The sequence below is a fragment of the Gouania willdenowi genome, chromosome 4 (genome assembly GCF_900634775.1).
Source record: "Gouania willdenowi chromosome 4, fGouWil2.1, whole genome shotgun sequence".
NCBI lineage: Eukaryota > Metazoa > Chordata > Actinopteri > Blenniiformes > Gobiesocidae > Gouania > Gouania willdenowi.
The window spans coordinates 17,360,830-17,388,427 of record NC_041047.1 but is presented as its reverse complement, the minus strand read 5'-3'; the positions used below and the strand labels follow the sequence as shown (position 1 = coordinate 17,388,427).

At 37.7% G+C, this 27,598-nt stretch overlaps 2 protein-coding genes across 3 annotated transcripts; both read left to right on the top strand.

Annotated features, from left to right (window-relative positions):
* Positions 1 to 104: 104 nt before the first annotated feature.
* Positions 105 to 7,128, top strand: lpar3 (lysophosphatidic acid receptor 3). Of its 2 annotated transcripts, none has more exons than XM_028444210.1 (3): positions 105 to 226; positions 1,403 to 2,160; positions 5,526 to 7,128. In XM_028444210.1, the coding sequence occupies exons 2-3, from the start codon at positions 1,416 to 1,418 to the stop codon at positions 5,852 to 5,854; spliced, it is 1,074 nt and encodes a 357-aa protein (XP_028300011.1). In that variant the 5' UTR covers positions 105 to 226; positions 1,403 to 1,415; the 3' UTR covers positions 5,855 to 7,128. The 2 variants fall into 2 exon arrangements, with proteins under 2 accessions (XP_028300011.1, XP_028300010.1); XM_028444209.1 differs by having other exon boundaries at positions 115 to 272.
* Positions 6,860 to 27,598, top strand: LOC114461702 (atrial natriuretic peptide receptor 2-like). The gene is made up of 24 exons (XM_028443992.1): positions 6,860 to 6,993; positions 11,304 to 11,381; positions 15,342 to 15,432; positions 15,627 to 15,759; positions 16,717 to 16,840; positions 17,250 to 17,354; positions 17,812 to 17,914; positions 18,478 to 18,623; positions 18,760 to 18,832; positions 19,051 to 19,192; positions 20,105 to 20,191; positions 20,286 to 20,429; positions 21,487 to 21,608; positions 21,744 to 21,888; positions 21,976 to 22,024; positions 22,489 to 22,596; positions 22,722 to 22,841; positions 22,929 to 23,022; positions 23,705 to 23,792; positions 23,941 to 24,080; positions 24,476 to 24,628; positions 25,549 to 25,647; positions 26,733 to 26,824; positions 27,488 to 27,598. Exons 2-24 carry the CDS (start codon positions 11,367 to 11,369, stop codon positions 27,596 to 27,598), a joined length of 2,484 nt encoding a protein of 827 aa, XP_028299793.1. The 5' UTR covers positions 6,860 to 6,993; positions 11,304 to 11,366.

The following is a 27,598-nucleotide window of genomic DNA, read 5'->3' as shown; positions in this document are numbered from 1 at the left end:
CTGGTTAGTCGGGTGTCATTCTGTGGGAGGCTCGCCCACATTCACGCCCTCTACGTCAGCGTCCTGAAGCTTCAAAGCTGGAGCTGAGCTTTCCTTCCTCCACTCGGTCTGTCTCCTCCCTCCGCTCAGAGCTCCAGGCTCCGGGGACACTCAGGAAACATGTTCCCGAACATTTCCCAGCGTCTGCTCCACTGACACACGGTCACTGACTCCACGGAGTCCACAGGTGAGCTCACCTCAGCGCAATATTTCTGCTTCAACCACCAGAAAAGGTGATATTTATTTAATTTCCTTTTTTTTTTTTATGGTCTCTGTCTTTCAAAACAATGTTTTATTGTTTTTGCCTAGCGCGTTCCTCAGGGGGAGTTTCTATTGTATGTGCTGCTGCTGTTGTTGTTGTTTTACAAGTTATATTGTTCTCAATAAGAAAAAAAAAAGCTTTCATTAAACATGGAGTGAGAAAAACTTTACATTCTGAACAAGGTGAGGTCTAGACTTGCTGCATATTTGTGTTGTTACATTCACACAACACACTGCCTCATTGTTATTCTGAGCGATCACATTTTCATATTAAGCTTTATTATAGTATGAGGCTTTTTCCCTTGTATGATTTATTTCAATGACAGTCTTCCCTATGATAAGTCGTCTTGTTGACTTCTTGATGCCATGTATGGAAACATTTCTGGCGTAACTTTTTAATCACTCTTCAGCTCTAACGTCAACTTGTGTTTAACATTAGAGTCCGACCCATATGAGATTTTTAGGCCCAATGCTGATAACAATAATGGGCATTTTTAAAAGCATATCTCCAAAGTATCTGCCGATAACTGATGTATTCATCGATAGGCGATATACCAGCTGATATATAAAGAAAGTGTCTAATTGTACGGTTGCCGTACGGACAACCCCCGGTCCTTATTGGTATGGTTACCGAAGTACCTTAGGGTTAGGGTTATAATCCAATTTGGAAACAATTTTTAGGGTTAGGTTTAGGGTAAGGTTTAGTCATAGTTGCGCGACCTAAACTGGCCAATGACTGACCAATCACGTGACCTAAACTGGCCAACTAGGGACGCTGCGTGCGGATAGAATGTCGGTATATTGCTACGGCAGCCGTACGGATAGCCACTGCCATATATAAAATAAGCAGAGCTACAGAATATTCATGCAGCAAAAAAGTTAACACATCAGTTAAACATTATAGCCTATTGATTAATCAGTGACAACTAATATCGACCCCACTGATAAATGGGTCGTTCTCTATTTGACACGACTGAATGTTTAATTTAAGAGCCACATATCCAAGGCCTGATAGTATGACTAATAACAGCTTGAGTTTCACTTTTAGTATGAAGATGGGGGGATTTCACATGGTTTAATTTCTTCTTGTGTTGTTCTCCAGACTTGTCTCTACAATGGCTCAGCACAACTCCAGCCAATGCCATTACAACGAGACCATGATATTCTTCTACAATTCGAGCGGCAGTGACGATAAATGGGACAGAACTCAACTGATCCTGGTCCAAGTAGTGGGCTCCCTCTTCTGCTGTTTCATCCTGCTCTCCAACGCCATGGTCATAGCTGCTGTCGTCACCAACAAGAGGTTTCACTACCCCTTCTATTACCTGCTCTCCAACCTCGCTGCCTCGGACTTTCTCGCAGGCATTGCGTACGTGTACCTCATGTTCAACACAGGCGAGGTTTCGCGGAAACTGACCGTCAGAGAATATTTCATCCGTCAAGGACTGCTGGATGTCAGTCTCTCAGCATCGCTTGCTAACCTGCTGGTTATAGCTCTGGAACGCTACATCTCTGTACTGAGCTGGAAGGTCCACAGCAACCTGACCAAGAGGAGGGTGACCCTGCTGATTGTGCTGGTCTGGGCCATCTCCATCTTCATGGGAGCTGTTCCCAGTCTGGGATGGAACTGTATCTGTAACCTGAGCATCTGCTCGCAGTTAGCTCCCATTTTCAGCAGGAGCTACTTGATCTTCTGGTCCGTTTCCAACCTTGTGGTCTTCCTCGTCATGGTGGTCATCTACTTGAGGATTTACACCTACGTCAAGAGGAAGACATCTGTTCTAATGCCACACACCAGCGGCTCCATCAACCGCAAGAGGACGCCCATAAAGCTCATCAAGACAGTCATGGTTGTTCTCGGTAGGTGCCACTTAACAAATGTCGGTCATCATTTCGGATGATGCAGCGTTGAGTCAGCACAATGAGATCTGATGTTGCTCTTTGAATTGGCAGCAAGTCACAATGTTTGCGTGAACCAATGTGTTTATTTTGATCTAGGTGTAATTCTACTTCCAGTCAGTGTCTGTTTGTCTAAGACTTCAGACACTATCTGTGGCTTTAAGTTGTCTCATTGCTTCTTTACTTTAACTTAATGAACATATGTTTGGACATATCACCAAAAAGTAAAGTAAAAAAATGTATTCAATAAATTAATAAATAAATAATAGCAAAAAAACCATAAGCATAATAATAATAATAATAATGTAGTGGATTTATTTAGTGCCTTTCTTAATCACCCAAAGCACTTTACATGGCATTATTCTTTCACTCCACACTTAGTGGTGGTAAGCTACTATTATAACCACAGCTGTCCTTTGGAATTTGGAATAAACCAGCCACTTAATCCAGATTTAAGTTTAATTCAGAATTAAAGTAGCATTAGGAATTGAGTGTTTACATGGTCAGTTCAAAGATGAATTAACTCTTATTCTGCTTTAAAGAGGAATTAAAGCTCCCATGTAAACATGGCCATTGTTCTTTAAAAGGTCTGTTGTTTGCCCCCCCGGGGTCTGGTCTAAACCACATTTTTCAAGTGCACAGTAATACGTGTAAAAGAATAATAATAATATAAACTTCCAATACTAACTTTCAATGGCTGCTCAGATTTATCACGGTGAAGAAAAATATCCTTCACATTATCTGTCAATGCATTTTTAAAAACCCATACATACAAACAGCTTACAATGACATCATTTTAAGAACAACAATCTTGAATACATTTTTGCTTAATGGGGAAAAAATATTTGGCTTTTACAGATTGATACAATCAGTTTTAGACAAGGTGGTTGATCACTGAAGTCCTGATCAGAAAAACGATGTAGTTCATCATTGTTTTTCTTTCAGGTGTGTTTGACCAAATATGGGGCCGTAGGATATTATCATGTGTCCTTTTATTGGTGTATTTCATTGCAATACGTTACACATCTTTTAAAGAATAAACAGTCGGTACATTATGTCAGTAAAAAATTCCTTTGCAGCAGAGACAAATTGTTGGTGTTCAAAAGCATGTTTTCTGTCAGTGTGAAGAATTTCCCTGGATGTCCTCACGTTTGCACACGCTCACTTATCAGCAAGTGAATACCACTGGATAGACGTCGTCTCCTTGGGTAACGGTCTCGTCCAGCATTGCTCACCATTGGCTGCTGTGTTATTTCCATGGTAACTGCTCCACAGACTATGTGGTGTAGGGGCCACTGTCCCATACTGGCGTCCAGTGAGCATCCTCTCATCCCCGCCCACAAAAGAAAAACCCACACTCGAGAACGTTATCAGTTCCTCTCAGAAGCCTTTTTTTTTTTTTTTTCCTTGGTAAAATGTTGGTCGTATGAGTTTAATCGCCAAAAGCAGTGGCCAAAAAATGGACAAATAAAGTGGAACCAGGTGGTATATAATGGCAAAGGCTCGCTTAAATGGGCAAAATGTGGCAAACAATTGTGAAAAAGGGCAAAAATGTGGAGCAAAAAGAGGCAAAATGTAGGGAAGAACTGAAATAAGTGGTATTTATTGGACAAGAGTTAACTTATATGGATGAAAAGTGGCCAACAAAATAAAAGAAAGGACAAAAATTGGTTAAAAGTGTCACTTAAAAAATGGACAAAAAAGGGGATTTTTATTTAGGTCTAAAATCAATTGCAGAACTTTTTGAAAATGGGACAAAGCAAGTTGTAAAAAGTGGTTAAAAAGTTTCCCCTTTTTAAGGTTTTCTGGGGGAATAAAATCTAAAATGAAGACATAAGGAGCCACATGTTGAGAATCGCTGACTTAATAACGGCTTCTACATGGTGTCCTCCGATAATAGTGGGCTGGTCTGGACACAAAATGCCAGGGCTGAATTTTTGTCCCCTGGGTACCATTATACATTATATTATACATGATGCTCTGCAAACATCTGGGGTTTGCAGAGTATGATGTTTAGGTCTGGGAAGGCAGCTGTACAAACCAGTTCAGAAGCAGATGTAGCCTGTACTTATTCACTTATTAGATCTGTTTGCTGCAATTGGTTAACACAAAATGTGAATTTCTATAGTAGTAGTATTTTATTTATTTATTTATTTATTTTAAACAAACAAAACCCTGTCTCTAAAAGCAAGGACATGTGATATAATGTCTGTAGCTTTAGCAAACAGAAACTAATCGTATGAAAGAGGCAACCTTTCAACTTTACTGCTCGAGAGCAGAAAAACCAATAGACTCTGTGTCTGCATGTATCCACCAGACAAAGGAACGAGGGGTTCTACTAACTGCAGCGCTAAGCCACAGAGCATGTTTTTGTCCTGCAGATGTAACAAAGCTGCAGAGATGCAGTCATGCCAGGCAAGTTGCCACTTGTTGCTTCTTCTTAGTTCCAGATATCTTTCAGTGACTTGGTATTTGTGCCCAAACATGTTTGTAGTCGATGAGTAGAAGGCTGCTTTAGTGCCCTTGTGAGCTACTTCTGTTATTTGCCACACAAATTGGAGTAGATATTTTATTTAATTTTATTTTTTAAACAACAACAATGATAGTCTGTCCCTAATGTGTGTGTGTGTGTGTTAATAATTCAAACAATAAATAAATAATGTAAGATTTTCAACCCTCCCCTTGCAGTAACTTTGGTTTCCTCCCACAGTCTATGGTACATTAATTAAAGTCTCATGTTTATGTGCATTTCTCAATACATTATGTTCTGAGTTTTATTCACAAAAATAAGTAGAATAGTCTTAGTGAAATGATTTAAACAACTTGTAAAAATAATTGAGGGATTCTGCATTTTGTTATGTTTTGAATGCCTCTGTCCAATGTTATGGACTCTAAATGGATTAAAGTCTTTGGTTTATGAATGAACCAATTCTGACAATTGGTGGAAAAAAAAAGCTAAATTATGAGATCATTATACTTTAAGACCCAAAGCTAAGTAGTTAAATGTTGAGTTTCTATCTCAACTGTCTCACTTCTGGGCTGTGGGTGTGACTTCCTCTTGGATAAATTACAAATAAAGAAATGAATAAACTCAACTCTCTTTGTTAGTGCTAGACAGACATGTAACTCAATAGATAATTGTAATTCTTGTGATTGTTAAGACTGATTTCTTTAACTAAATGATTAAAAAAATGAATGTTGTGTATTGGCCACTTACTAACAACAACCTCTTTATTACAGGAAGTAATGCCCATAATCCTATAGCTACAGTTATTAGCTTTTTAAATTTTTTTTTAAAAATCTATCTCTTCTTTATTTGATTGCAGGGGCCTTTGTGATTTGCTGGACCCCCGGCCTGGTGGTGCTGCTTCTGGACGGCCTCAACTGTAAGAGCTGCAACGTCATGAAACTGAAACGCTGGCTGTTGCTTCTAGCCGTGGCCAACTCTGTCATGAACCCGTGCATCTACTCCTACAAAGATGAAGAAATGTGGACCACCTTCAAGAATCTGCTGCGCTGCATAGGCAATGGCACTCGCCGCCAGCGCTCTTCCAAAGCCAACGCCCGGCCGCTGAGCTCCGGTCAGGACACGGGCGGCAACAGCCAGGCAACCTCAGAGGAGATGAAAAGCGATCAGGAAACGCTGAAGACATAAAAGAAACAATTGTCTAAACTTTTACTGAACTCGTGTCCACGTTTGACTGATTGAGTTCTACGAAGACGCTGATGGAAGTTGACTTGATCGGTTCTTTTTTTTTTTTTTTTTGCTAAACAATTAGTGAAAAGCAGGCGTTTCTTTTCAGATCTGGAGCTGTGGTTTGAATAAAGATAAGAGAGCTCCATGCACTAACAATGGCTGCTTGGGTTACAGACGTCTTGCTTTGTGAGCATTGTGTATAGTCTTCTGGCCTCAGTTTGGGTTTAATGTTGATGGAGAGTCCTTTGGCCGTTTTAATGCCGTTTCTCTGCCTTCCTCACCACTTCCTCAGGCTATTTAAACATAAATGATACTGTGCACCAGTGACTGAGAGGTTTGTGAGTGTTGCAACTGTAGATTTATACAGTTACCCCTAGAAGGGTGATATTTGTGCTTAATAAGAGTTATGTTGACAGTTTTATTTTTTGTTTTGTAAATCTTTGAAGTAACCCTGTAACCCGTCTATCTGCTATACACATTTCATCTAAATGAGGGTTGCAGGGGCGCTGGAGCACATGAAATACTGTAATGCAGCTTGTTTGTAGTCAGGCACTATAAAAGTGATGTTTTGCTTATGCAGGGCACTTTGTGAAGGTTTTCTTGTATTTCTAAGCAATGTTTGCGTAAACAAATCACTGTAAATCTTTTGAATTTAATTACTTGTATTTTTTTCAAGCCTGTAAAAAAAAAAAAAAAAAAAAGATCTTGTAATCTTTACCTTCAGCATATTGTAACTTCACAACCATAACCTGCATTGTATTATAAGCAGTCTTTTTTACAGTCACTCCTCTGCGAATATCCTGTTGTCAGCTTTTCCCAACAAACGGATAAACTCCCTCATGGGAGAATCCTATGGAGGCAAACCTGTTCTCCTTGTAGCATGCTTTTTTTTTTTTTTTACACATCCGTCTCTTTGTGCTGCATAGCTGCTGTTCCTGCTGACGAAACCATGGAAGGGCTGTAAAACTATGTTGCAACACACTGGAATCCAGCTCAAGGCTCAGCAGACAATATGTGGCTGCAGGAACAGAGGACGATACGACTGAAACATCCTTCGCACGCCAACACGGACACACACACTCGAGGCCCTGTAGTGGGTGAGGATGACTATACATTTATTAAAACCACTGGCAGCGTTAAAAAAAACCAGGCTTTTGTGGACTTGTACAGTATTTATGCACGCTCCTGCTGTAAGTGTCTGTCATCATTAAAGTTACTTTGTTTTTATCTGAGGAATGTTGAGTGGTCAGTCAAAATGTTTGCTGCTGTTTGGATGTAAAAATATTCATTATTGAATATCTAAAGCTGGTCAATTATTGTTTCTATGATACATCTTTAGTTGATATTATTGTAGTGTATCAATGCATATAGTATTTTTATACAGGAAATGCAAACAAAAAGATGACAAAACTATTTAACATATAATACAAATTCAAATACATGAGTGGAAGTTATTTTCACCTTTAAGAGATTTAGTAGACAAGAATCTGATGTAATCCAATAAGCAATTGTGATGACTAAATCAAAAAATACTTTGTCAGAAGACTAAAATTAAATGTGAATACTTAAGATTGGTCACCACTGTGGGCACATCTCAGTCAAATTTATTTAATGTACCCCAAAGCACAATTATTATTGATAAGGCCGAAAAGGGCTGTCGCGGTGTGTTGATGTGTTTTCTTTCCTCAGCAGCTACCAAGTTAAATTCCATTCCAAGTTAAAATCCATTCTGATTCTAATTAGAATAAACATTGCATTGATCAGCGGCAAAACTAACTGGGTGATTCTCATTAAATTTTTGTTTCATTGAGTTACAAAATGAAATTTTAAGAAGACAAGAATAAACACATTTCTTTTTTAGGCATTAATAACGAGGTCTTAAGTGTTTGTGGGCATTCATTTTAAAATGTTTACTGCGAATTGTGCACCTTTTAGAACATATTTTCCAAAACAAGTCCAAAAAAATATCTCAAAACATCTCAAAACGTCAAGATCATTAGAAAAAAGAATAGATTTTTGAAGTTGGATTTCTGACAGTCCTGCACAGTTACTTGAAACTCTGACTTGACATATATATTTAAATGAACACTTTTATGTGATTTAGACTCATTACTGCAACACCTTCCACAATCTGCAACCTAAAAGTTTTGTTATTTCAATGAAACCTATAGATATTTTCAAAATTATTTGATAAACCTGAAAGGCATAAAGTATATATTGTGCACACACATTTTAAAGCTAAACTAGATTTTTATTCATTAAATTGACATTAATTCAACACCTGTTGCGGTAATGTCACGCGGGTTTCGGAAAGGAGGTTCAAAATTTTGGTGATGATCAATAAATATACTATAGTGTAAATATAAATTGCAAAATATTGGTAACTATGTTCCAAACAGTCAGTAGGCTTAGCTCTCAGATAGGTTTCTATAAGGAAAAATCCGTGTCCCACGTAGCTATGCCATATTGTCAAACCGAAGTCCCAAATCAGACCCCCGAAAGTAAACAAGTGCGTTAACATAACGTGATGCATCCCCTTCTTCACTACCACTACATTATGATGTTTCATAAATCAGGAATGCATGCACAACCAAGACAAATGTTTACATCAAACACTGTTTTGGACACAATGAACTCCTGTCCACTTTGTCTGCTTTGTTGGTCTACCACCAAAATCCAGCTCATGTTCCCTAATAGTTTGCTTTTACAAGCAATGCTCTCAAAACAAGCCAAATGCCTCCAAAAATCCATCCACGTAAAGTATATGAGTATAAGCAAATCTGGATTAAACAAAAATGTCCTATTTATATTCTATCATGCACTGCATCATGTTGATGCCATATTATGTAAATTAATATAAAGTAGGGATTATTATCAGACTTTTGCAATCAGCACCTTAAAATTAACCACATGAAGTGATCCTCAGTTTTTTCTCAAAGGTCCTTCATGTTGATGTTTTAATGATACTGACTGCTTGTCTACAATATAAGAGCTTCCACTTTTCCTACTCGTACAGCCTCTGTTAAAAGGAGTGTGTGGCTATAATTTAAGATGCAGTCAGCAGCTGATGAAGAACCATCACCAGGGATTTCCACAGGGTACTTCAGGTTGATTTGCTCTCATCAGAGCAATTCATGGATGACCTCTAGTGTTCTTTCAATCCTTTATAACAGGACACAGAGAATGGACATGGTTATGCTAATGGTTTAGAGCAAGAAGGCCCCTGGTTTGACTCCCTGCGTGGACACTTGGGTTTTCTCTCTGGACAATGACTTGTATGGAGCTAGATTTGTGTCTTTATTATTCAATCAAAAAAAAAAAAAAAACTTAATGAATGAATCACTTCAATCAAAAAAAGTTTACTTCAATCAAAAATAAATATAATTTTTTCTTTACCTGAAAATTAAAGATTAAAGTGATTTTTTTTGATTGAAAAAAATGTTTTTTTTATTGAATAATAAAGACAAATCTACATTCATAGACTTGATCCTACAGTTTAAAAATCTGTAATTTAGATCATTAAAGTAAGTCATTTTGTTGGAAGTGTAGGGGAGTGGTGGCACAATGGTTAAGAAAGCCGACAGTTCGCTGGTTTGAACTCCACCATGAGTTGTTGCAAAGGCCCGTTACCTTTAAATAAAATTAACATTTGTTGGCCCAGCAACCTCAATGGGCACAAGCCTGGATAATTGTAGAGGGTTTCATTATTAAGGGCATCCAACATGAAACCTACAGTATAACAAAATAAACATGCAAATCACTTGAGGATTCGCTGTGGCGATCCCTGAAGGCAACAACTGGAAAAAGAAGAAAAAAATGGAGAAGACGACATGTTGTCTTTGTCCTGTCCACGATGTAAAGCACCCAATGGAAGTTGGGATGGGAACCAACACACAGGATATTAATGTATGAGTGAACTCCAAGTTCACCTGATATTGTTTGAGTTGACATTGAAGGGAAGTGTTAAAATATAAATCAACCTTTCTTAATAACAAGATCAATGCACTGAGCATTGTGGCGCTAGTTACCGTCTGTTCTATATGTTCAGACGCTGTGTCTGTTTGCACAGCCCAGTCTCACGGGGGATCGTGGAACTGACTTAAAGAAAGGAATCTATTGTTTTGTGCGCGTCAACAGGATTTCCTCGTATGTTACGTGCTGCTTGGAAAGAATTTCAAACTGATTGGAAGTTTTTTTCCTCGTCGTACACTCTAAAAACAGCTATAGGTTATTTCATCTACTCAACCGCAGGGTTATGAAATAAATAACACAAAATGGGTTTTGGGTTATTTTTGTGTAGCTATTGCTGAGTCTAAATCCATCAACCAATTTACATTGTTTGACCCAGCACCTGGGTGATTTGTGTGACAAAAGTCATCACGTAGATAGACATGCTCCATCACCACGAGGTACATGCTTCTCTTCCCGCTGCGTGCTCACACAGATTACCTGGAGTCTGACTGAGCATCCTCGTGCCAAAGCAGATGAGCAGTAAAAGGTTGGCAGTGGCTATCAGTACGTAATATGTGTCATTAACTGACAGTCTATCCGTACATATACCGTATATATATATGTCAAATGTGGGATTCAAACATACAGCAGCAGAGGGAAGAATCTTTCGGCCAGAGGCACATTACACTTGTGTAGAAAGCTCCGGTAACGTCATCTTTCAAACGGATAGACTGCCAGTATATAGATATGTATTATGTACTAGGAGATACTTCCTAAAAGGTTTGTGCTCACTACATATTATGGTAGGGTTTGGGTTAGGGTTAGGGTTAGTTACTTTACTGAATACTTATTTTCAAGATTAACTAGGTACTTTAATTACTTTACACAAAAATGTGACGCACAAAATATTAAACAGTAGACCTTCCAGCCTAATTCTATTCTTTTGGCATGTTCCACATTAAAAATTCAATCAAATGCAACAGTCCCTTTTTAAATCTTGTTGTATTCTATTTTTTTTTAACACTATGCACATTGAAACTTATTTACTACACATACAACCACATTTTTATAAAATAAAACAACTCTTTTTCCTATCAACTTAAATTTTTGTTTTTCTCTGTGGCAGTTTGATGCCGGTTTTGGCCGGAATTTTTTCTACGATGCGTAGGAATGATTCGGAGTCTACGGTGGAAATTGGCAATACGTCCTTGATAATATAGCCAGCTCCATTTCCATGTGTGTTGTTTACCAATGTTGTTGCACCGCTCATTTCATTGCCTTGAGACTACGGTGGCCAACTGCGTTATAATGCACAAAAAAGGCAACATTTATTCGTATGGCACATTTCATTCAATGTGCTTTACATGATTCAAAACAGAAAATATTGAACAGTTTAAAATTCAATATGAACATCAAAACTTTTTACCATTTTGAATTTCAACCCCTCCATCTACAGGGCCAAGTGCATCATGGACAACAATTGGACCATCCATCAGATCATCGAAGAGTTCCCTCACCAATGACCAATGGCATGGTAAGATGAGGGAAATAAGATTTTTACATGTGATGAGGATGCATTGTTTATAACGTTTTAGTGTGCCACATTGAATTAGATTTAAAAATGTTTTTCATTTTTAAAAATGTATCGGACTTCTTCATTGTGCATGGTGACAATGCGTCAAAGTTATTTGAAACTTGGCTACTGACTTATGCAGAGAAGATCCTGCAACTGGCTACACGGGAGGGGAAGCTATTATTTGTAATATATCAATTGTTGTTTTTAAATCCTGCAAATGTGAATCATTTGTGTGGCAAGGTCATGGTCATTAGACAACATCATGTTTGTCTAATCAGGGTAGAAAGCCCACCACAGGTCCATTAGCATAGGGAACACTTTACTCAAAACAATTAATGAGAGTAACTAATCAATAATCTGGGCGAGGACAAGGTTTCTGTCAATATTTCCCTGTAGCCATAGGGTGTGGCACCTGTCAGTGTGGATGAGCTTTAATTAGGTGGTTTTTCCTAAGCTAGATCCTCATTATCTTGCCATGCCTCTATGCCAACAGTTTGTGTGTGTGTGCGTGTGTGTGTCTTATTAATAATGGTATACAAACACAGACTGTAAGGTTTTTCTCTACCTTCTTCCCAGATCTTTTATTGAACACCTCGAGGACAGATGGCAAGAGTAGTTATATTTCTCAGTGTAATTTATTCTAAGTTGGAGTCACAAGTAAAGTTCCTGGAACCAAGCACACAGGCAGGTGGCATAGTGTCAGTAGGAAGTCGGTGTCAAATCTGAAAAGGGAGTGCAGGTATCTTCCTGAGCTGGCACTAACGTGATTGGCCGACTTAAAATCACTTATAAAAGTGACTTTTTGTCATATTTGCTAAAGCTGTCACTATGTAAGGACAGCTTTACATCAAACTAGTAGTTTGCGTGAAAAAAACAGACTCATTGAGTCCCCCCCTGCTGCCCCTGCAGCTTTTGGCAGATTGCCAGAATGCACCGCGACCGAGCAAAAAGAACCAATCAGAGCCAGGATTGTGTTTGATGGGCTGTCTGACAGCTGTTGCTCACAGGCCCCGCCCCTTTCCCGGGCTGTAGTGCTGTCTTTTTTACAGTGTATGGTCTGGAGGAGAAGATGGAATTGGTGACTTTTCTGCTTGAAAGTAAATCAAGCAACAATAAATAATTACTGCTGCTTGATTTACTTTATGTTTGATTTGTAATTGTTACGCTAGAACTCTGTAGTGCATGTGTTGTTCATGTGTGGGCAGCAGCCTCTGTTTGGGCTGCTGTAAGTGACACTGTGTTGTTGCTGCTGCTGCTGAGGTGTGTGCACATTGAGAGAGCGAAGCATTGCAGTAATATGCTTTTAAAAGAGCATGTTACAGTATATTACTGTGATGTTGCTGTTGAACTAACGTTAGCTTGTTAGCTCCTCTGAGGGAGGGACTTTGGAAAGTTTGGAGGCAGGGCAAGAGAGCAGCGGGGAGGGAGGGGGAGAGAGGGATCTGAGAGTTGCGGACTGCACCTTTAATCACGAGACAGTTCAGCCCCTGCCCCTGTTCAAGAAACCTGTAAAAAATGTTGTTCCAAGCATTATGAAAAAATGAGGAAATCGTGTTGGGACACACGAAACAATAGATGAAATAATGTGACAGTTTGGTGATCCCCTGGGAGATTGGGGCAGTTTGCACCAAATGCTCTGCAAGGCCTTCCAAGTTCCTCTCTAGTTTACACGCAATGACATGCTGGAAATGCAGCACTATATGTTTGACTCTTTTCAACTACAAACCTTCATCTGCTTTTAATGTTCCTCAGCTTGTTTTTAATCTGTTTTTATGGAAACCCTAATCACATGTTAAACAATCAGATTACAATGTATTAAACAACAATCATAACCCCACATTTGACATTTTGTTCTAAGAGAAAGAACATTTAGTAGGATTTTGCTTGTTGAGGTTTAACTTGATTAAAGCAGTATGGCTCTTGCTGTAAAAACACTTCATACTTTAGCATTCCTAAACAAATGAACTGTAAACTGTGGGCAGGGCCACCTATTTAACACAGCTGTGCTGTAATCAGGCTTTCTTTAAAGACCAATTTAATCTTACAGATGCTCAAAAGTGTTGTGGTGTGACACATTACATTACAAACCTGTTTGTTCCCTAAATTTTTAAAATGGCAGAAGAAGTCAATCTACAAATACGAGACAGGACTACGGCCAGACGGGCCAAGTTGTGGTGGCAGATGCAGTCTTATTTTCCCACTTGCTTGATCCTACACTGACTCCCTAACCATGGCCCTAACCCTTAAATTGATTCTCCACCATGAGCGTTTCTCAGTGTCTAGAAAAGGGGTCGCCAACCTTTCTGAAACTGTAGCAACTTCATAGGTACTCTATAGTCTGGAGGGCTATCAATTCTAGCAGGCACTTAAAAAGATCGGAAATGTTTAAGTTTCACCATGCAACACTTTTTAAATTCTTAAAGAAGAATGTACATTTTAGAGATAACTTTTATTAACACCACTGCTTTGCCGATCCTTTGATAGAGTCATTTATGTGGGACAACTTGAGGTTTTATGTGTTGTACAATAACTCATAGAAAGCCATGGACTGGTAAAGTCAGAAATCGAACCAAAACGTACCCTGTTATCTTAATTATACATATTTATGAAGACCAAAGTAAGGGAGAAATGAAAAGATTAGATTCTAAAACCTACCCTCTTTCTATCTGAAAACAATGCTGAACTCCACAGCACACGCTGTCTGGTTAAAACTGAAATGAACTCTGTGACCTCTCCTCTGTAGCCTACTTTTGGGTGTCTTCAGGTGGGCTCAGGTGGGCTTGCAACGCTGACCTGGTACACACTGAAGGTGAACGGAAGCTCTTTGTTAATGAGGATGTACTCAAACAGTGATTGAAGGACCTCTTCCACTGATTGGACATTTATAGAAAAGAGAGACTTCAGAGACAGATGAGCTTTAAAGAACAAGAGGATAGAAAAATCAGAGAGTGGTGAGGTAGCATTATTAGGGTGGCACAAAAACAACAACAACTCACAAATGAAAACACAAAGGTCAGTCAGTCAGTCAGAGTGAGTTTGGACACAAAAGAACAGAAGTCACAATGGCTTTATGGACTGCAGCATCCCTCTGTCTGTGTTTCCTGCTGGTGAGTGTCTCACACTGGGAGAAAAATCGCTGATTTATAGAGAAACGAAATTCTATATGGATGAAAGTAAACGGGTGAGTTTTGGAACCGAAAGTATTACATGTCTGAGAGGAAACAGCAGTGTTAAAGGCTTTGGGTTTTCTTTACATAGTTAATCTATTTCTATATGCAGCAACATATAAATATACAGCAATAGAAATATTGATGTATTATTCTATTCATTCTGCACTTTGTTGCTGCAGCAGGGTTTTGCTGGTTGTTTTCTGGAGTTATTTAAATCATAACTTTTTTTATGAAGTTCAAATGAAAAATGACTGAGAAAAACAACAACAAGGAACGCAAAGTGGTCAAAAGCTCATAAGACTCCTGTGACTTAAGCTAAATTCGTAAATATTAAGACGTTATGATGACTAACCATAGTTTTGCTAAAAACTATTGAGCTAATTTAAAAGATAAATAAAAACAATTTTAATGTTTTTTTTTTTTTTTTTTTTAAAAAAAGCCACGCAATTAATTAAAAATAGTTTTTTTTAAACGGAAAAGGTAGAAAGTGTTGTTTGGGCACCTACTCCTCAAACACAGTTTATCATAGACCTAAAGCAAGGATAATTTTAACCATCTAGGTTTTTTTTTTAATGATTAACCTGCATGATTATGGGTTGTTTACCACTGTCATAATTAATAACAGTTGCTGCTCCATTTGCCTGAAACTCAGGTGTGCAGATTTTAGATCTCCATTTGCTTCTTCTGATTGATTATGTACACATTATAAAATAGACATTATAAAAGCTGCTGTTTGATTTGTGTGCAGGGGATAAATTGCTGGCACGATCTGGATAATACAGAATATGACTGCTGGCCAATCAGCAGTCCAAATGACTTTAACATGATAAGCTGTGGGGGTAAGTTTGATAACCTTAACAGGTATTGTACACATTAGGGGCTTTCCCGCAGTATATTATCAGTGTTTCAATATCTATGTTTTTTAATACCTTTGGAGATCTTGCAAGGAGTCATTTCATCCCTACAAGATCCTGCAGAATGCGTTGAGTTTAGTGTTCTGTCAATAGATGCCATGCTTGTGTTATTATCACAGGGCTGGAAATGGCCTGGGTGAAGCGTCCTCCAGAGAAAATAACCAAAGGGGAGGAGTTCAATGTCTCCTACACAGTGACAGCATCAGATTCCTACTATGACTATGCTGTCAAGAACAAGATTTTCCAGTTCAGGTGAGTGAGTATAGCTTAAAGCACACACACACACACACACCAGAAGTCCTGCAATGCTTGCACAGGCAGACACATGCACGCACACAAGGCGTGACAACAGACATTGCTCAAAACGTTTTATTACTCAGGTGACTCATTGGACTTTACTGTGGGATAAGTAAAGATAATGATATACTTGTGTTTGGAGATAGTAGCCTACATTTATTTATATTCATTAGATTAAAAAAAAAAAAAAAAACGTTCAGGACAGTTCAATCTTTCATTCTTTTTTGTTTTTATGATATCTTTTTTTTTTTTTAAATTCAATTTAAATTAAAGGTCAGAAGGCAGGGTAGCTACAGTATACACCTGATACAGGTGTCCCAGACAAAGGCAACACACGAAGTCAATTATGGGTACACGCAATTCAGAGCATGGTGCACATCACAGTTTACAATTAGTGTTCTTCAACCTTAGGGTCGCTTGCAGTTTAATTGGGGTCACTTGAAAAACAAATCCTGATTAAAAATTTATTTTTTAAATTAATTGTTAATATTTTACAAATTGAAACGTAATCTTAAACAACTGTATTCTATACAAAAATTAGTTATTATTATTATGATTAATAATAATAATAATAATAATAATAATAATAATAATAATAATAATAATAATAATAATAATGTACGAAAATATCTGAGCTGGAAATAAAATGTCTTTAAAATGGGGTCACAATCCAAAAAAGGTTGGGTGCGCATTGCATTCAGATACCATCTGCCATCACATGAGAAAAGAATGTCTAAGATTAATTTAAAAATAGATACTTAATTTAAACATGACCTGTTGAAACATATGCATGCTCAGGGAGCGCTGAACTCCAAAGGGTGAAAGTCTCACAAAAGTCTTGTCTATAATTTAAAGATGAATGATAATCTGAAACGAGTTAAATTAATGTTTTTCATTTTATTTGATTTCCAGCAATGCGTCTGAGGCAAAGAAATTCTGCCATGATCACGAGTGCCCATCAAACTGGAACAATGCAAATGAGCTGAACTGTTGTGTGTACCACGCCAACATCCATTCCTGTCCTCTGGGCCTCATGGTGAGTATACTGTCAGATATAGATTCACCTCTTCACACTTCATGCATCTCCTCTTATACATATAGTGTTTGAGGCTTTGGGCTTTTTTCAGCCTTAAGTAGAAACAGACTTTTGGATTGTTCTAAGGCTGCATTGGTGCTTCCCCTTTAACAAAAATACTGATAAGTCATCTAAAATGTAAGGTTGAACTGCTTGTGTGAATTTGCATGTCCCATGTGAACAGGAAAAAGAATCAGTGCTCTGTCATCATATTCAGGAATGTGACTAATAGATATCTGGTTATATTATCATTAATGCTTGTGAATTCTTGCACGCAACAACATTTTACGGAAAATGTCCACACCAGTGATTGGGAGAGGAATGTTTTTAAATTACAGTATTTATCTCAAATGCATATCCTGTTTTCTAGAAACAAGGCCGAATCTGTGGCCCCTGGATCCCAGATGATGGTGAAATAGTGACTCACACTGTTTCCAAAGCAGGAAAGATGACACAGAAATACTGGACTTCAAAGGTATGTCAGATTAAATCTAATCTGCTTCAAATCTGTCTATTTTCTTGTTTGTTTTGTTTTTTTTTCTTCCTTCCAGCACATTATCTTAGTATTTAACAAATTCTTATATTCTCTAGTGTTTTTATTTCTCGAAGCAAAAAATAATAAATAAAGTATTAATATTTTAAAACTACATAGTATGCCCATGTTGGTTTCGATACATTTTCGAAATGTAAGACAGGAACAAAGTGCACAAAACAATATTATCCTTTCCAATCTAAGAGCTGTACAATAACGTGCACTAGTTTTCAAATAGTAATAATAGATAAATTCTTCAGAATTACATATAGTCAGATCTGCGATCTCAAGAACAACTTACTTTTTTATTTTGCTTTTTTGTTTTTTATTGTTTCACATAAAACTGATTGGGATTTTGTTGTTGTTTTTGTGTATCATCATTGTGTTGTTTTGACTCTAGGTGGTGCTGATACACGTGGGTGTCACATCAGTCATTGCCCACATCAAAATAGGACACATGCATGCAGCGCTGGAATCCAAAGTTCTTGTTGTTAGTGCTCAAGGTCAGTCTGCTAGTGCTTACATAAAACACTTTCCATACACATAGATGAATATATGTAGATCCAACCACCAATGCAACCAACTAAAAAAGTTGACACAAAGTCTGCATCTTGTGATTTCCAGCTCACAAAGAGAACAATTTATATTTTGAAACAATAGATCAGCTGCAGGGTCAAACATTATTTGTAGTGTCTGGTAAAAAAAACAAAAAAAAAAAACAAAACCTTGAGATTTGAGAGACATTGTACATACTGAAGGAGTGTCTTATAAGCAGATGTAGGCTATCTCTGAGCGTCCTTGCAGAAAGGATTAAAAAAAAAAAAAAAGTTTCAGAAAGTAGATATTTACACCGACATAAAAGAAAGCAGGAACTAACGTAAAAGTAGGAACTAAAGAAAAGTAAAGTTGCAAAGAAACATGTTTTTTTACTAAAAACATCAAATGTTAAAAAAAAAATACATGAACCTGCATTTTAGTGGTGCGTTAAAATATATTTTTATGCCTGATGTTTGATTTTGGTACTGTTGTAGTGTGTGTTTTCCATGATTGTGTGACTGTGTTTCAGTATGTGGGGATGATGTCTGTGAGCTAGAGGAAACTTGTCTCAACTGCCCGGCAGACTGCGGCGTCTGCCCGATGTCCATTGGCATCAAGTTGGCCATTGGCCTTCCTGTCACCCTCTTCACTAGTGGCTTCATCCTCACTTTGGTGGTCAGTTTGTCAAACACACCTAAATTCACCCCTTATGCAAATACATTTTATTTATTTTTTCATAAACAATCTGTGAAATGTTTGGAGAAATGTAAGTCATTCATTACTGAGGTTTATATTTCTGCTCTGTCTAAAGTGGCTTCAGTACCAAAAACAGAAGATGTTTTGGGATGAAAGTTGGATCATCAACTACAAGAACATAATATTTGGTAAAGTCCTGGAATGCAATGTTTTCATGATATAAACTCACTTCCAAATGAGACATGAGTGATCAATACACCTGAATTCACTTTGTAGACCTCTGTTAGGAAATTTCAAACCATGCATGAAAAAAAAAACACATTAATGACTTTCATGTTTCAATATTCAGCATATACATGATGTGTAAAAGGGTTTGTAATGGTGTGCTTGACTCTCCTGTTTGCAGGTAGACAGGGCTGCAGAGACCCCAGCTCCGGCAGTCTGCAGCCCACCAAGAGCCAATCCTGCATCAGCCGAGTCACGGATGTGACTGTGTTCACGGGTGTCAACACCTCCTTCAGACAAGGCTCCATACAGACAGGCATATAGTAGGACACCTGAATACCTGCATGCACACAAATATAGAAAAATATACATGTTTTATTCAACAGAATAACAAAACAGAAAAGAAAAATCAAGTTTTATAATGTTATGAAATTAAAAAAACAATCAATCTTATAAAATTGAGTAGAACAACTCGAAGATCTAAATTTTGGTATTTTTAAGATAATTGCAGAACTGGCGTTTTTGATGTGAACTTACGAACCTATAAACATAACCGGAGACATAATACTGATAATTTCCTTAACCCTCCTATTATCTTTGGGGCCATTCAATGTTTATCATTCAACAAATAATAGTTTACTTTTTTTATTGATATTTTATGACTTTTCGTAATTTGATGGGTACAATTGATTGAGCGTAAAAACATCAACATCAGCGATTCTGTGAAAGTCGTGAATGTGCACCACAAATTAGAAAAGATTTGGACTAAGATTTTCAAGATAGACTGACCTGAAGGTGGCACTGCAGGAAAGTCATATCATCACCACAACCAATAAGGTTCATGCCATTGTGGGCATTAATGTTGTCAGTAAATTTGAGAAGATTTGTATGAAAACTATTCAAGATAAATTAATTCCAATTGAACGTTTGGCCTGAGGGTTTCATTATCAAGGGGTTATTTATGTATTCAAAAAATAAACCAAACTTGGTCAAACATTTTTGGAAAATCATTTCCTGGAGGCAAACATCATTGGGGTCAGATTGACCTCATGGGTAAAATGTGTTAGTAACATTTGAGGGTTATAGGAAAGTTAAAGATACCCGACTTTTAATATAGATGGAAAAATACCCTTGTATCATGGTAATAATGTGACAGTAATAGTGTGAGTCTGTGCTCACACTCCCGTTGGTTCATTTCAATAAAGTTGACTTTGCTTTATTACTTGTACCTGTAGTGATGGGAGGTCTGTGGCTGTGAAACACATCCATAAGAAAAATTTCAGCCTAACCAAAGCCATCAGGAAGGAGGTGAAAGAAGTGAGGTGAGAAATCTCCTGCACAGGAAGTCATTTTCAAGCATTTTATTCTGCCTCTTAATACGTCTCATGCACACTTCTTACATCAATTCATCTGCAGGCAACTGGATCACCCTAATCTCTGCAAGTTTTTTGGGGGGTCCATTGAGGTCCCCTTTGTGACCATCATCACTGAGCACTGCCCCAAAGGAAGTCTGTCCGACGTCCTGCTGAATGAAGACATACCGATCAACTGGGGCTTCAGGTGGACACAAAAGCCACATTTTTAACATTTTACAAACAATCTCACTGCACTCAGCTCAGCTGCACTTAAAAAAATAATATATTGTACAACTCTAAGATTGTATTAATGGCTTGGAAAAGAAGCTGGTTTTGAGGTTGTGGGCCCATTACTTTGTATTGTCCTTACAGTGTTAATTTTGACAGCAAATTTTGATTTAGTTTTAGTCATAGTCTTTTGACTAAAATGCAACTTAGTTTTAGTCAAAATTTAGTCATCACTATTTCCATTATAGTGTAGTTTTTGTCAACTATGGCATTAAGATTTAAGTCGACTAAATCTGTTAAAGATATAGTCAACTAAAATATAAAGCATAAGAGTTTATGCATTTTTTTTAAAGATTAAATTATCATTTATAAATTTGGTATCTATTACATTAATGTTTGTAAATACACACAGATAGATTTGATGTGGTCAATGTGTAAGACCCCATGCATTTGAGTTCTGATTTTATGTGATGAAATTACAATTTGGTTTTTATTAGTCAACAAATATATATATATACATTTTGATGTCGTTGTTGTTAACATGATTAAAAAAAAAAAAAAAAAGTCATTATCATTTTTAAAAAAATGTAGTCGATGAAAACTATTTTTAGTCGACAAAATTAACACGGAGTTGTTGTCAACTTTTTTTCAACAAAATCACAAATTTTATCCAACATCAATAGCTGATGGACAAGCAACACACTGACCCTTTTTTCACATAAACAAATAGTTGTGGGAGCACGCTGAAGTGTTCACAAATACTACTGCAGTATGCTTATTTTTGTTAAGATTCATTTAAATGAGTCATATTAGAAATTGCTTTAGTTACTGTAAATAGACCAATAAACATGGTTTTGTCAATATATAAGTGATCAATTACACAAAAATCTATTATTCATCATATATCATCGTCCTTTTATTGTCGTTTACAGAAACCGAGACATGTGTTTTTTGTAGTGTTGAACAGAAATATTTGACATATTTTTACTTAATTTTGAAAACAAACATTGTGAGTAACAGATTTTCTCATTTAGGCTGTCGTTTGCCACCGACATCACCCGTGGAATGTCATACCTGCACCAACACAGGATATTTCATGGGAGACTTCACTCAAGGAACTGTGTTGTTGATGACCGTTGGGTGTGCAAAATCTCAGGTAAAGAGCTATCGCCTGCCCTCAGACTAACTGCACCACCAACAAAGAAGACACGCACAGTTTGATCCACACCAGCAGAAAGTTAACGCTATAATATAGAGGATAACGAGTGATACGTTGTGTATTTGGGTTCAGATTATGGGCTCACGACCTACAGAGAGGAAGACTTTGAAGCCTTCAGTAACGGCTTCACTTGTGGGGATATGAACCTTATGTATTGTGCTCCAGAGGTGGTGCTTGGATGCAGCTCTAGTATGACACCAGCAGCAGACGTCTACAGGTTGGTTTTAGTATCCATGTGCAAGCACTTTAACAGCAAACTTTCAATTAGCTTGATCTGTCTGTGCTTTTTCCCCTCTCTCTACAGCTTTTCAATGATTCTAGTTGAGATTGCAACTCGCTCTGACCTCATTTTAGTACGTATGTCCATCACACACACTACGAGGACCTTTACCCTCATTTTTTAAATAAAGTGTCTAGAGATACGTTAAACGTACCCATAGCCCCCGGGACTATGGGTACGACCGATTATGTTGCCGGACCTTTTCTACTTAAGCACAATGTTCCTGTATTTTCACTGTGTCAGATTGACCGGGTGGTCTAAGGCTCTTTCCTGGGTTAGGGTTAAGGATAGGATTAGGGTTAGGGTTAGGGTTAGGGTTAGGGCTAAAATAAAAGGATTAGCGGGCTAGCTAAACATAATTAAAACCTAAAGTACAACTGAAATTTAAGTCACGTGGTGCACCTATCACGTCACCTAAACTGGCCAATGAGGGGCGCTGTGTATGCACTGAGTGGCAGTCTATGGATACGTTTAACATATCCATAGCCACAGCCTTTTTTTAAAGTGCACTATGTAACCGGCGGTGCAATCTGACAGGACCACAGTGATGGCGTTAAGGTGGACATCGCCTGGCGTCCGCCCTTACCTGAAATCAAAGCAGGAAAAGCTGACACCAACTGTCCCAGTCAAGCAGACTATAGTGAGGTCAGTGGTGAAATGTTGTTTTTGCATGTTTACCCAAATCAACATTGACTCAAAGAAGTTCCATTTATTGCCTTTCTTAACATTGAACTTGTTAACATTTTCCTCTAAAAACCAAACTTTTAAAGCTAATCAAGAAGTGCTGGTGCCACAACGCTGCCCTAAGGCCCACATTTGAGCAGGTGAAGAAGATGCTTGAAAAGATGAATCCCCTCAAAATCAGCCCTGTGGACATGATGATGAACCTGGTATGACCCTCTAAAGCCAGACAGAGCTCTTCCAAGTGTACATGATGCTCTGTTTGTTATTTAGACTCATGGTTTCTTTAACTACAGATGGAGAAGTACAGCAAACACCTGGAGGCCATTGTCGCAGAGAGGACTCAGGACTTATTGCAAGAGAAACAAAAGACTGATCAACTCTTGTACAGTAAGTGTGAATGCCCATCGGATGCGTTATTAATTCAATTTAAATTCAATTGAGAAAATATGAAAGAAGCGAAAGAAATACAGTTCATAAAAACTAAGATGCAACAAAGCATGGTTTTATGGGTTTTAATTGTCACTGTTGTATGTTAACGCAAATAAGTCATGGATGGATGGATGAAGTCATTTCACTTGACATCACTCAACTTTTTTTTTACACACTTAAAAAAAAGGAATTCCCCCCTGGAAGCATTTATCATTTAGATTTTTTTTATGCAAAAAAAAAAAATAAAAAATTGCATACTTGTTATTTTTCCACAACATTTCACCCTAATACTCTATGTCGAGACTAATGCTTGCCTGAAACAACCATGGGTGAGCTCAAGTGTGCACTTTTGACCTTTAAATGTGCACTGTGTGTTGGGAGCCACAGTCACATGTGATCACTGCCATCTATTGGCAAACGAGTAAAAACTTTCTATGCTCCCCAGTGATTTATATTGAAACTCTACTCAGCGTAGACAGTATTACAGTGGTGATTATAGTCGTTTTTTTGACATTTTTTGTCCTTCCAGTTCTGCTTTCCTGGAATATTTGGTCATGATTTGATTATCTTACATGGATGTCTGGCGTATAACATATAGTGATACATATAATTATCTATTGATCACTATCAATTTGTACAGGTATGTTACCAAAACCAGTGGCTGATGACCTTCGCCAAGGACAAACAGCTGAAGCTCAGACCTTCTCCAATGCTACCATCTATTTCAGGTGTGTCATTGCCAATGAGAGTCAATTCAAGTCAAGTCAGTGAGATTTCTTTGTTGATTTAGAGTTAGGTTTTGATTATAGGAATAAATATTGATAATAATTAGATTCGTGCATCCATGTCTAAAGGCGCATTGTTTCTTTGTGACAGTGACATCGTCGGCTTTACTCAGCTCTCCGGTGCCAGCACCCCGTATCAGGTTGTTGACTTTCTCAACCAGCTTTACACCACCTTTGATGACATCATTGATAATTACGACGTCTACAAAGTAGAAACAATAGGCGATGCTTGTGAGTTGTCACCCCTTCACACTCAAACAACTCACATTATGATTATGTCTCACTCTCCACGCAATTTCAGTGTGACTTGCACCAATAAACCACCATTTTTTAGGGTAGTTCTTCACTTTAGTACCTAACACAAGGGAACTTCACTCTACTGTTGATTAAGACACTTCTTGGTCAGAGCCTTTATAGTTTGTATTAATTTAACTACTGGTTTATATGACTGAACTCCAGCTTTCTCTAGTAATCACTGACTTTCAGTAAATCTAGGCCTAGCCCTACTCTCTGTGGTCAGTTGACTATCCTTCGTTCGGGCAACATTTCACAGATAATCTATTGACCCACACATTCAAGGTTGGCCAACGTTAAGTCTTTTTTCTTTTTGGTTTTGTCTTCCTCAGATATGGTAGTTTCAGGAGTCCCCAAAGAAAATGGCATCAATCATGCTGGAGAGATAGCCAGCATGGCTCTGGATCTCGTCAGTGTCTGCCACACATTTAAGATCCCCCACAAGCCCGACACACAGCTGAAGATCCGCGCGGGTATCCACTCAGGTACGGGTTTAAGCTTTCTAGCAGACTCTACTCTGACACAGTGACAATGTCTAGTTCAGGGGTGTCAAACTCATTTTAGTTCAGGGGCCAAACACGGACCAGTTTCAGCCTTAGTGGGTCACAATTATTTTGTGGGAAAAAGATAAAATTAAATATTAAAGTGCCATGGTTTGCACTTCTACATACAAATGATACATACATGATCAGTACCTGCAGGACCTTCACTGAAATTTAGCTGATTTTGGGAATCATTTCATAGGATAATTTCAGGAAAATTTGCAAGATTTTGGAAAAATTTAGTCCTTTCAACAATTTGACATTAGAAATGACTGCCGTCATGTGATATAAGAAGCTGAAAACTGAGTTCTGCAAATATTGTTGATTTTAATTTTGTGTATTTGGAGGGGCTGGGGTATCTACTACTGAGATATCACAGCCCTAACTGATTTACAAAACTACTAACTAGTTATGTAAATTAGTTAGTAATTTACAAAACGTTTCATGTTTTTATCTATCATGTTTTACTTTATCGAGTGGGACAAATTTGATGCTCTAAAGGGCTGGATTTGGCCCCGGGGGCCTTGAGTTTGACACTTTGGTCTAGTTAAACTTTATTTAACGGACAATTTTCTGTATTGACCCATGAGAAAGTTAAGTTTGTTAAAAAATGAATCAAAACAACAGAAAAGTCCCTTTTATTTTTATTTTTTGTTGTGATTCTATTTCATCATCTTGTCTCTCTGCATGTATAGATTTGCTTTGAGTTTAACAAACCAATTTAAGGTTACACGCCTCAAAAGCTTTTGTAGTGGCGCACCTGGCCTCACCTGTTATGTCTTACATCAGAGTTTTAACCTTCGGGGCAAAGAAAATGTAATTAAATACACGGATTATAATGCTGGTGCTGGTTAACCTGTCAGGACCTGTCGTCGCTGGTGTGGTTGGTACCAAAATGCCTCGTTATTGCCTGTTTGGGGATACAGTCAACACAGCCTCACGAATGGAGTCAACAAGTGAAGGTAATAAAAGTATCACAGTGGAAAAGAGGGTGGTTTGTTTTTGTGTTGGGAGAGAAAGGGGGGATTTATTTATGGAATATCTTCTTTAAAGAACTGCTGCACAATTTTCTTTTTAACATCTGACATTTCAATTGTTACTAGACAACATTATTAATCAATTCATAATATAATTTATTGTATTTTTTAAAAAGAAAATGTCTTATTTTGTCATGCAGCGTATAGCTATGCTGATTTAAAAAGTGAAGGTCAATAAGACAATGAGAGGGTCAATATTTTTTATTGGTTTTTGTACCAAAATGTATTCTTTTACTGGTATTGGGGTTATCATAAATATGAACAAAAAAACTAACAGTATAGAGCAGACATAGACAACGAAAGGCCCGGGGGCCACATTCAGCCCTTGGTGTAATTTTTTTGTGGCCCCCAAATTAAATGTACAAAATGACCAAAAAATACACAAAACAAATGAAGTATGCATACACAAATAATTACGACATTACAGGAAAATGCACTAAAAGACAAGAGAAAAACACACAAAACTACTACAAAAATGATCAAAACGACAACAGTAAACACAAAATGACTCAGGAAAATATACAAAATTACAGAAAATGACAACAAAATGACACAAAAACACAAGAAAAGCATGACAAATTACACAGTATTGATAAACAAGCAAAATGACAACAGAAATACACAAACATTACTCCAAAAAACAGAATAAGACAACACAAATACACAATATGACTCCAAAAACATATATTTTACAGGGAAAAAAAACGGACAACAGAAATGCACAAAATGCTTCACAACAAGCGAGACAACAACAAACATACACAGAGTGAGAGAAAAACACACAATTACTATCAAAAGTCTTTGTTTTTTTCCTGTATTAATGCTCAGATCGCTCATTATTCTAAATCTAAATGCTGACATGTATGTTGATCATGGGACCCTCTGACCAAACAAACACATTATTGTGGCCCCACTTTGATAGAAGTTGCCTACCTCTGGTATAGAGACTAGGATCATATTTACCAATTAAGGAAGATGATATTTGAATGATCTTGTTATTTTTCTCCTAGCCCTTAAGATCCAGGTGAGCGGATCCACAGCTGAGTTACTTCATACTCTTCGAGGATATATTCTGACCTGCAGAGGAACTCTGAATGTAAAGGTAAATAAATAGCACTCACATATATGCACCTATACACAGAGATGGAATCATACAGTGTGTGTTTATTTTATAGAGAATCCAGACTTTCCTAGTGTGACTCTGAACAGTGAACAGAAACAAAACACTGATTCTCAGCACATTCCTGCTCATGTTCATGTTGGTTGTTGTGGTGACTGAACATTTAATCATGTTGGAGCGCGCGCGCACGCGTACGCACGCACGCACGTACACACACACGCACACACACACAGGCTTGTAGGGCTTCTTCAGTTATTTTGGCTACATATTTACACTTTTTAGGTTACATTGAAAATACAAAAGCTTTAGTAAATCTTGAGAAAAGAGTCTTATATAATTTTTCCCCTCCTTTTATCTCTTGGGAAGTGTCCAATTTTCCACCTTTTAAACATGCTTTTATTCACATTGTGACACAAAACCTGATTTTTGGGTGCGGCCTGTGTAATGATAGGGGTGAGGTTGGTTCTTTTGCCCCATGGGGAAACATAGCTGCTGTTTTGACACTCAGAGGAGGCCTTAGTTGCTACACTCGCTGTATCCGATCCAACCATAATGACTTTGTCTAAATAATTTTTGATACAAACATTTGTAGCAAGAAAACAGTTTCTTTCCTCACTCTAATTTGCCTGTGCTGTCTTTCTACAGGGCAAAGGGGATATGACCACATGGTGGCTTGAAGCTAAACACCCTGATCACTCAGACCCATTGTTCAGGTCATCTGAATGGAGATCAGGTCCAGTTCCTGTTAGTGACTAG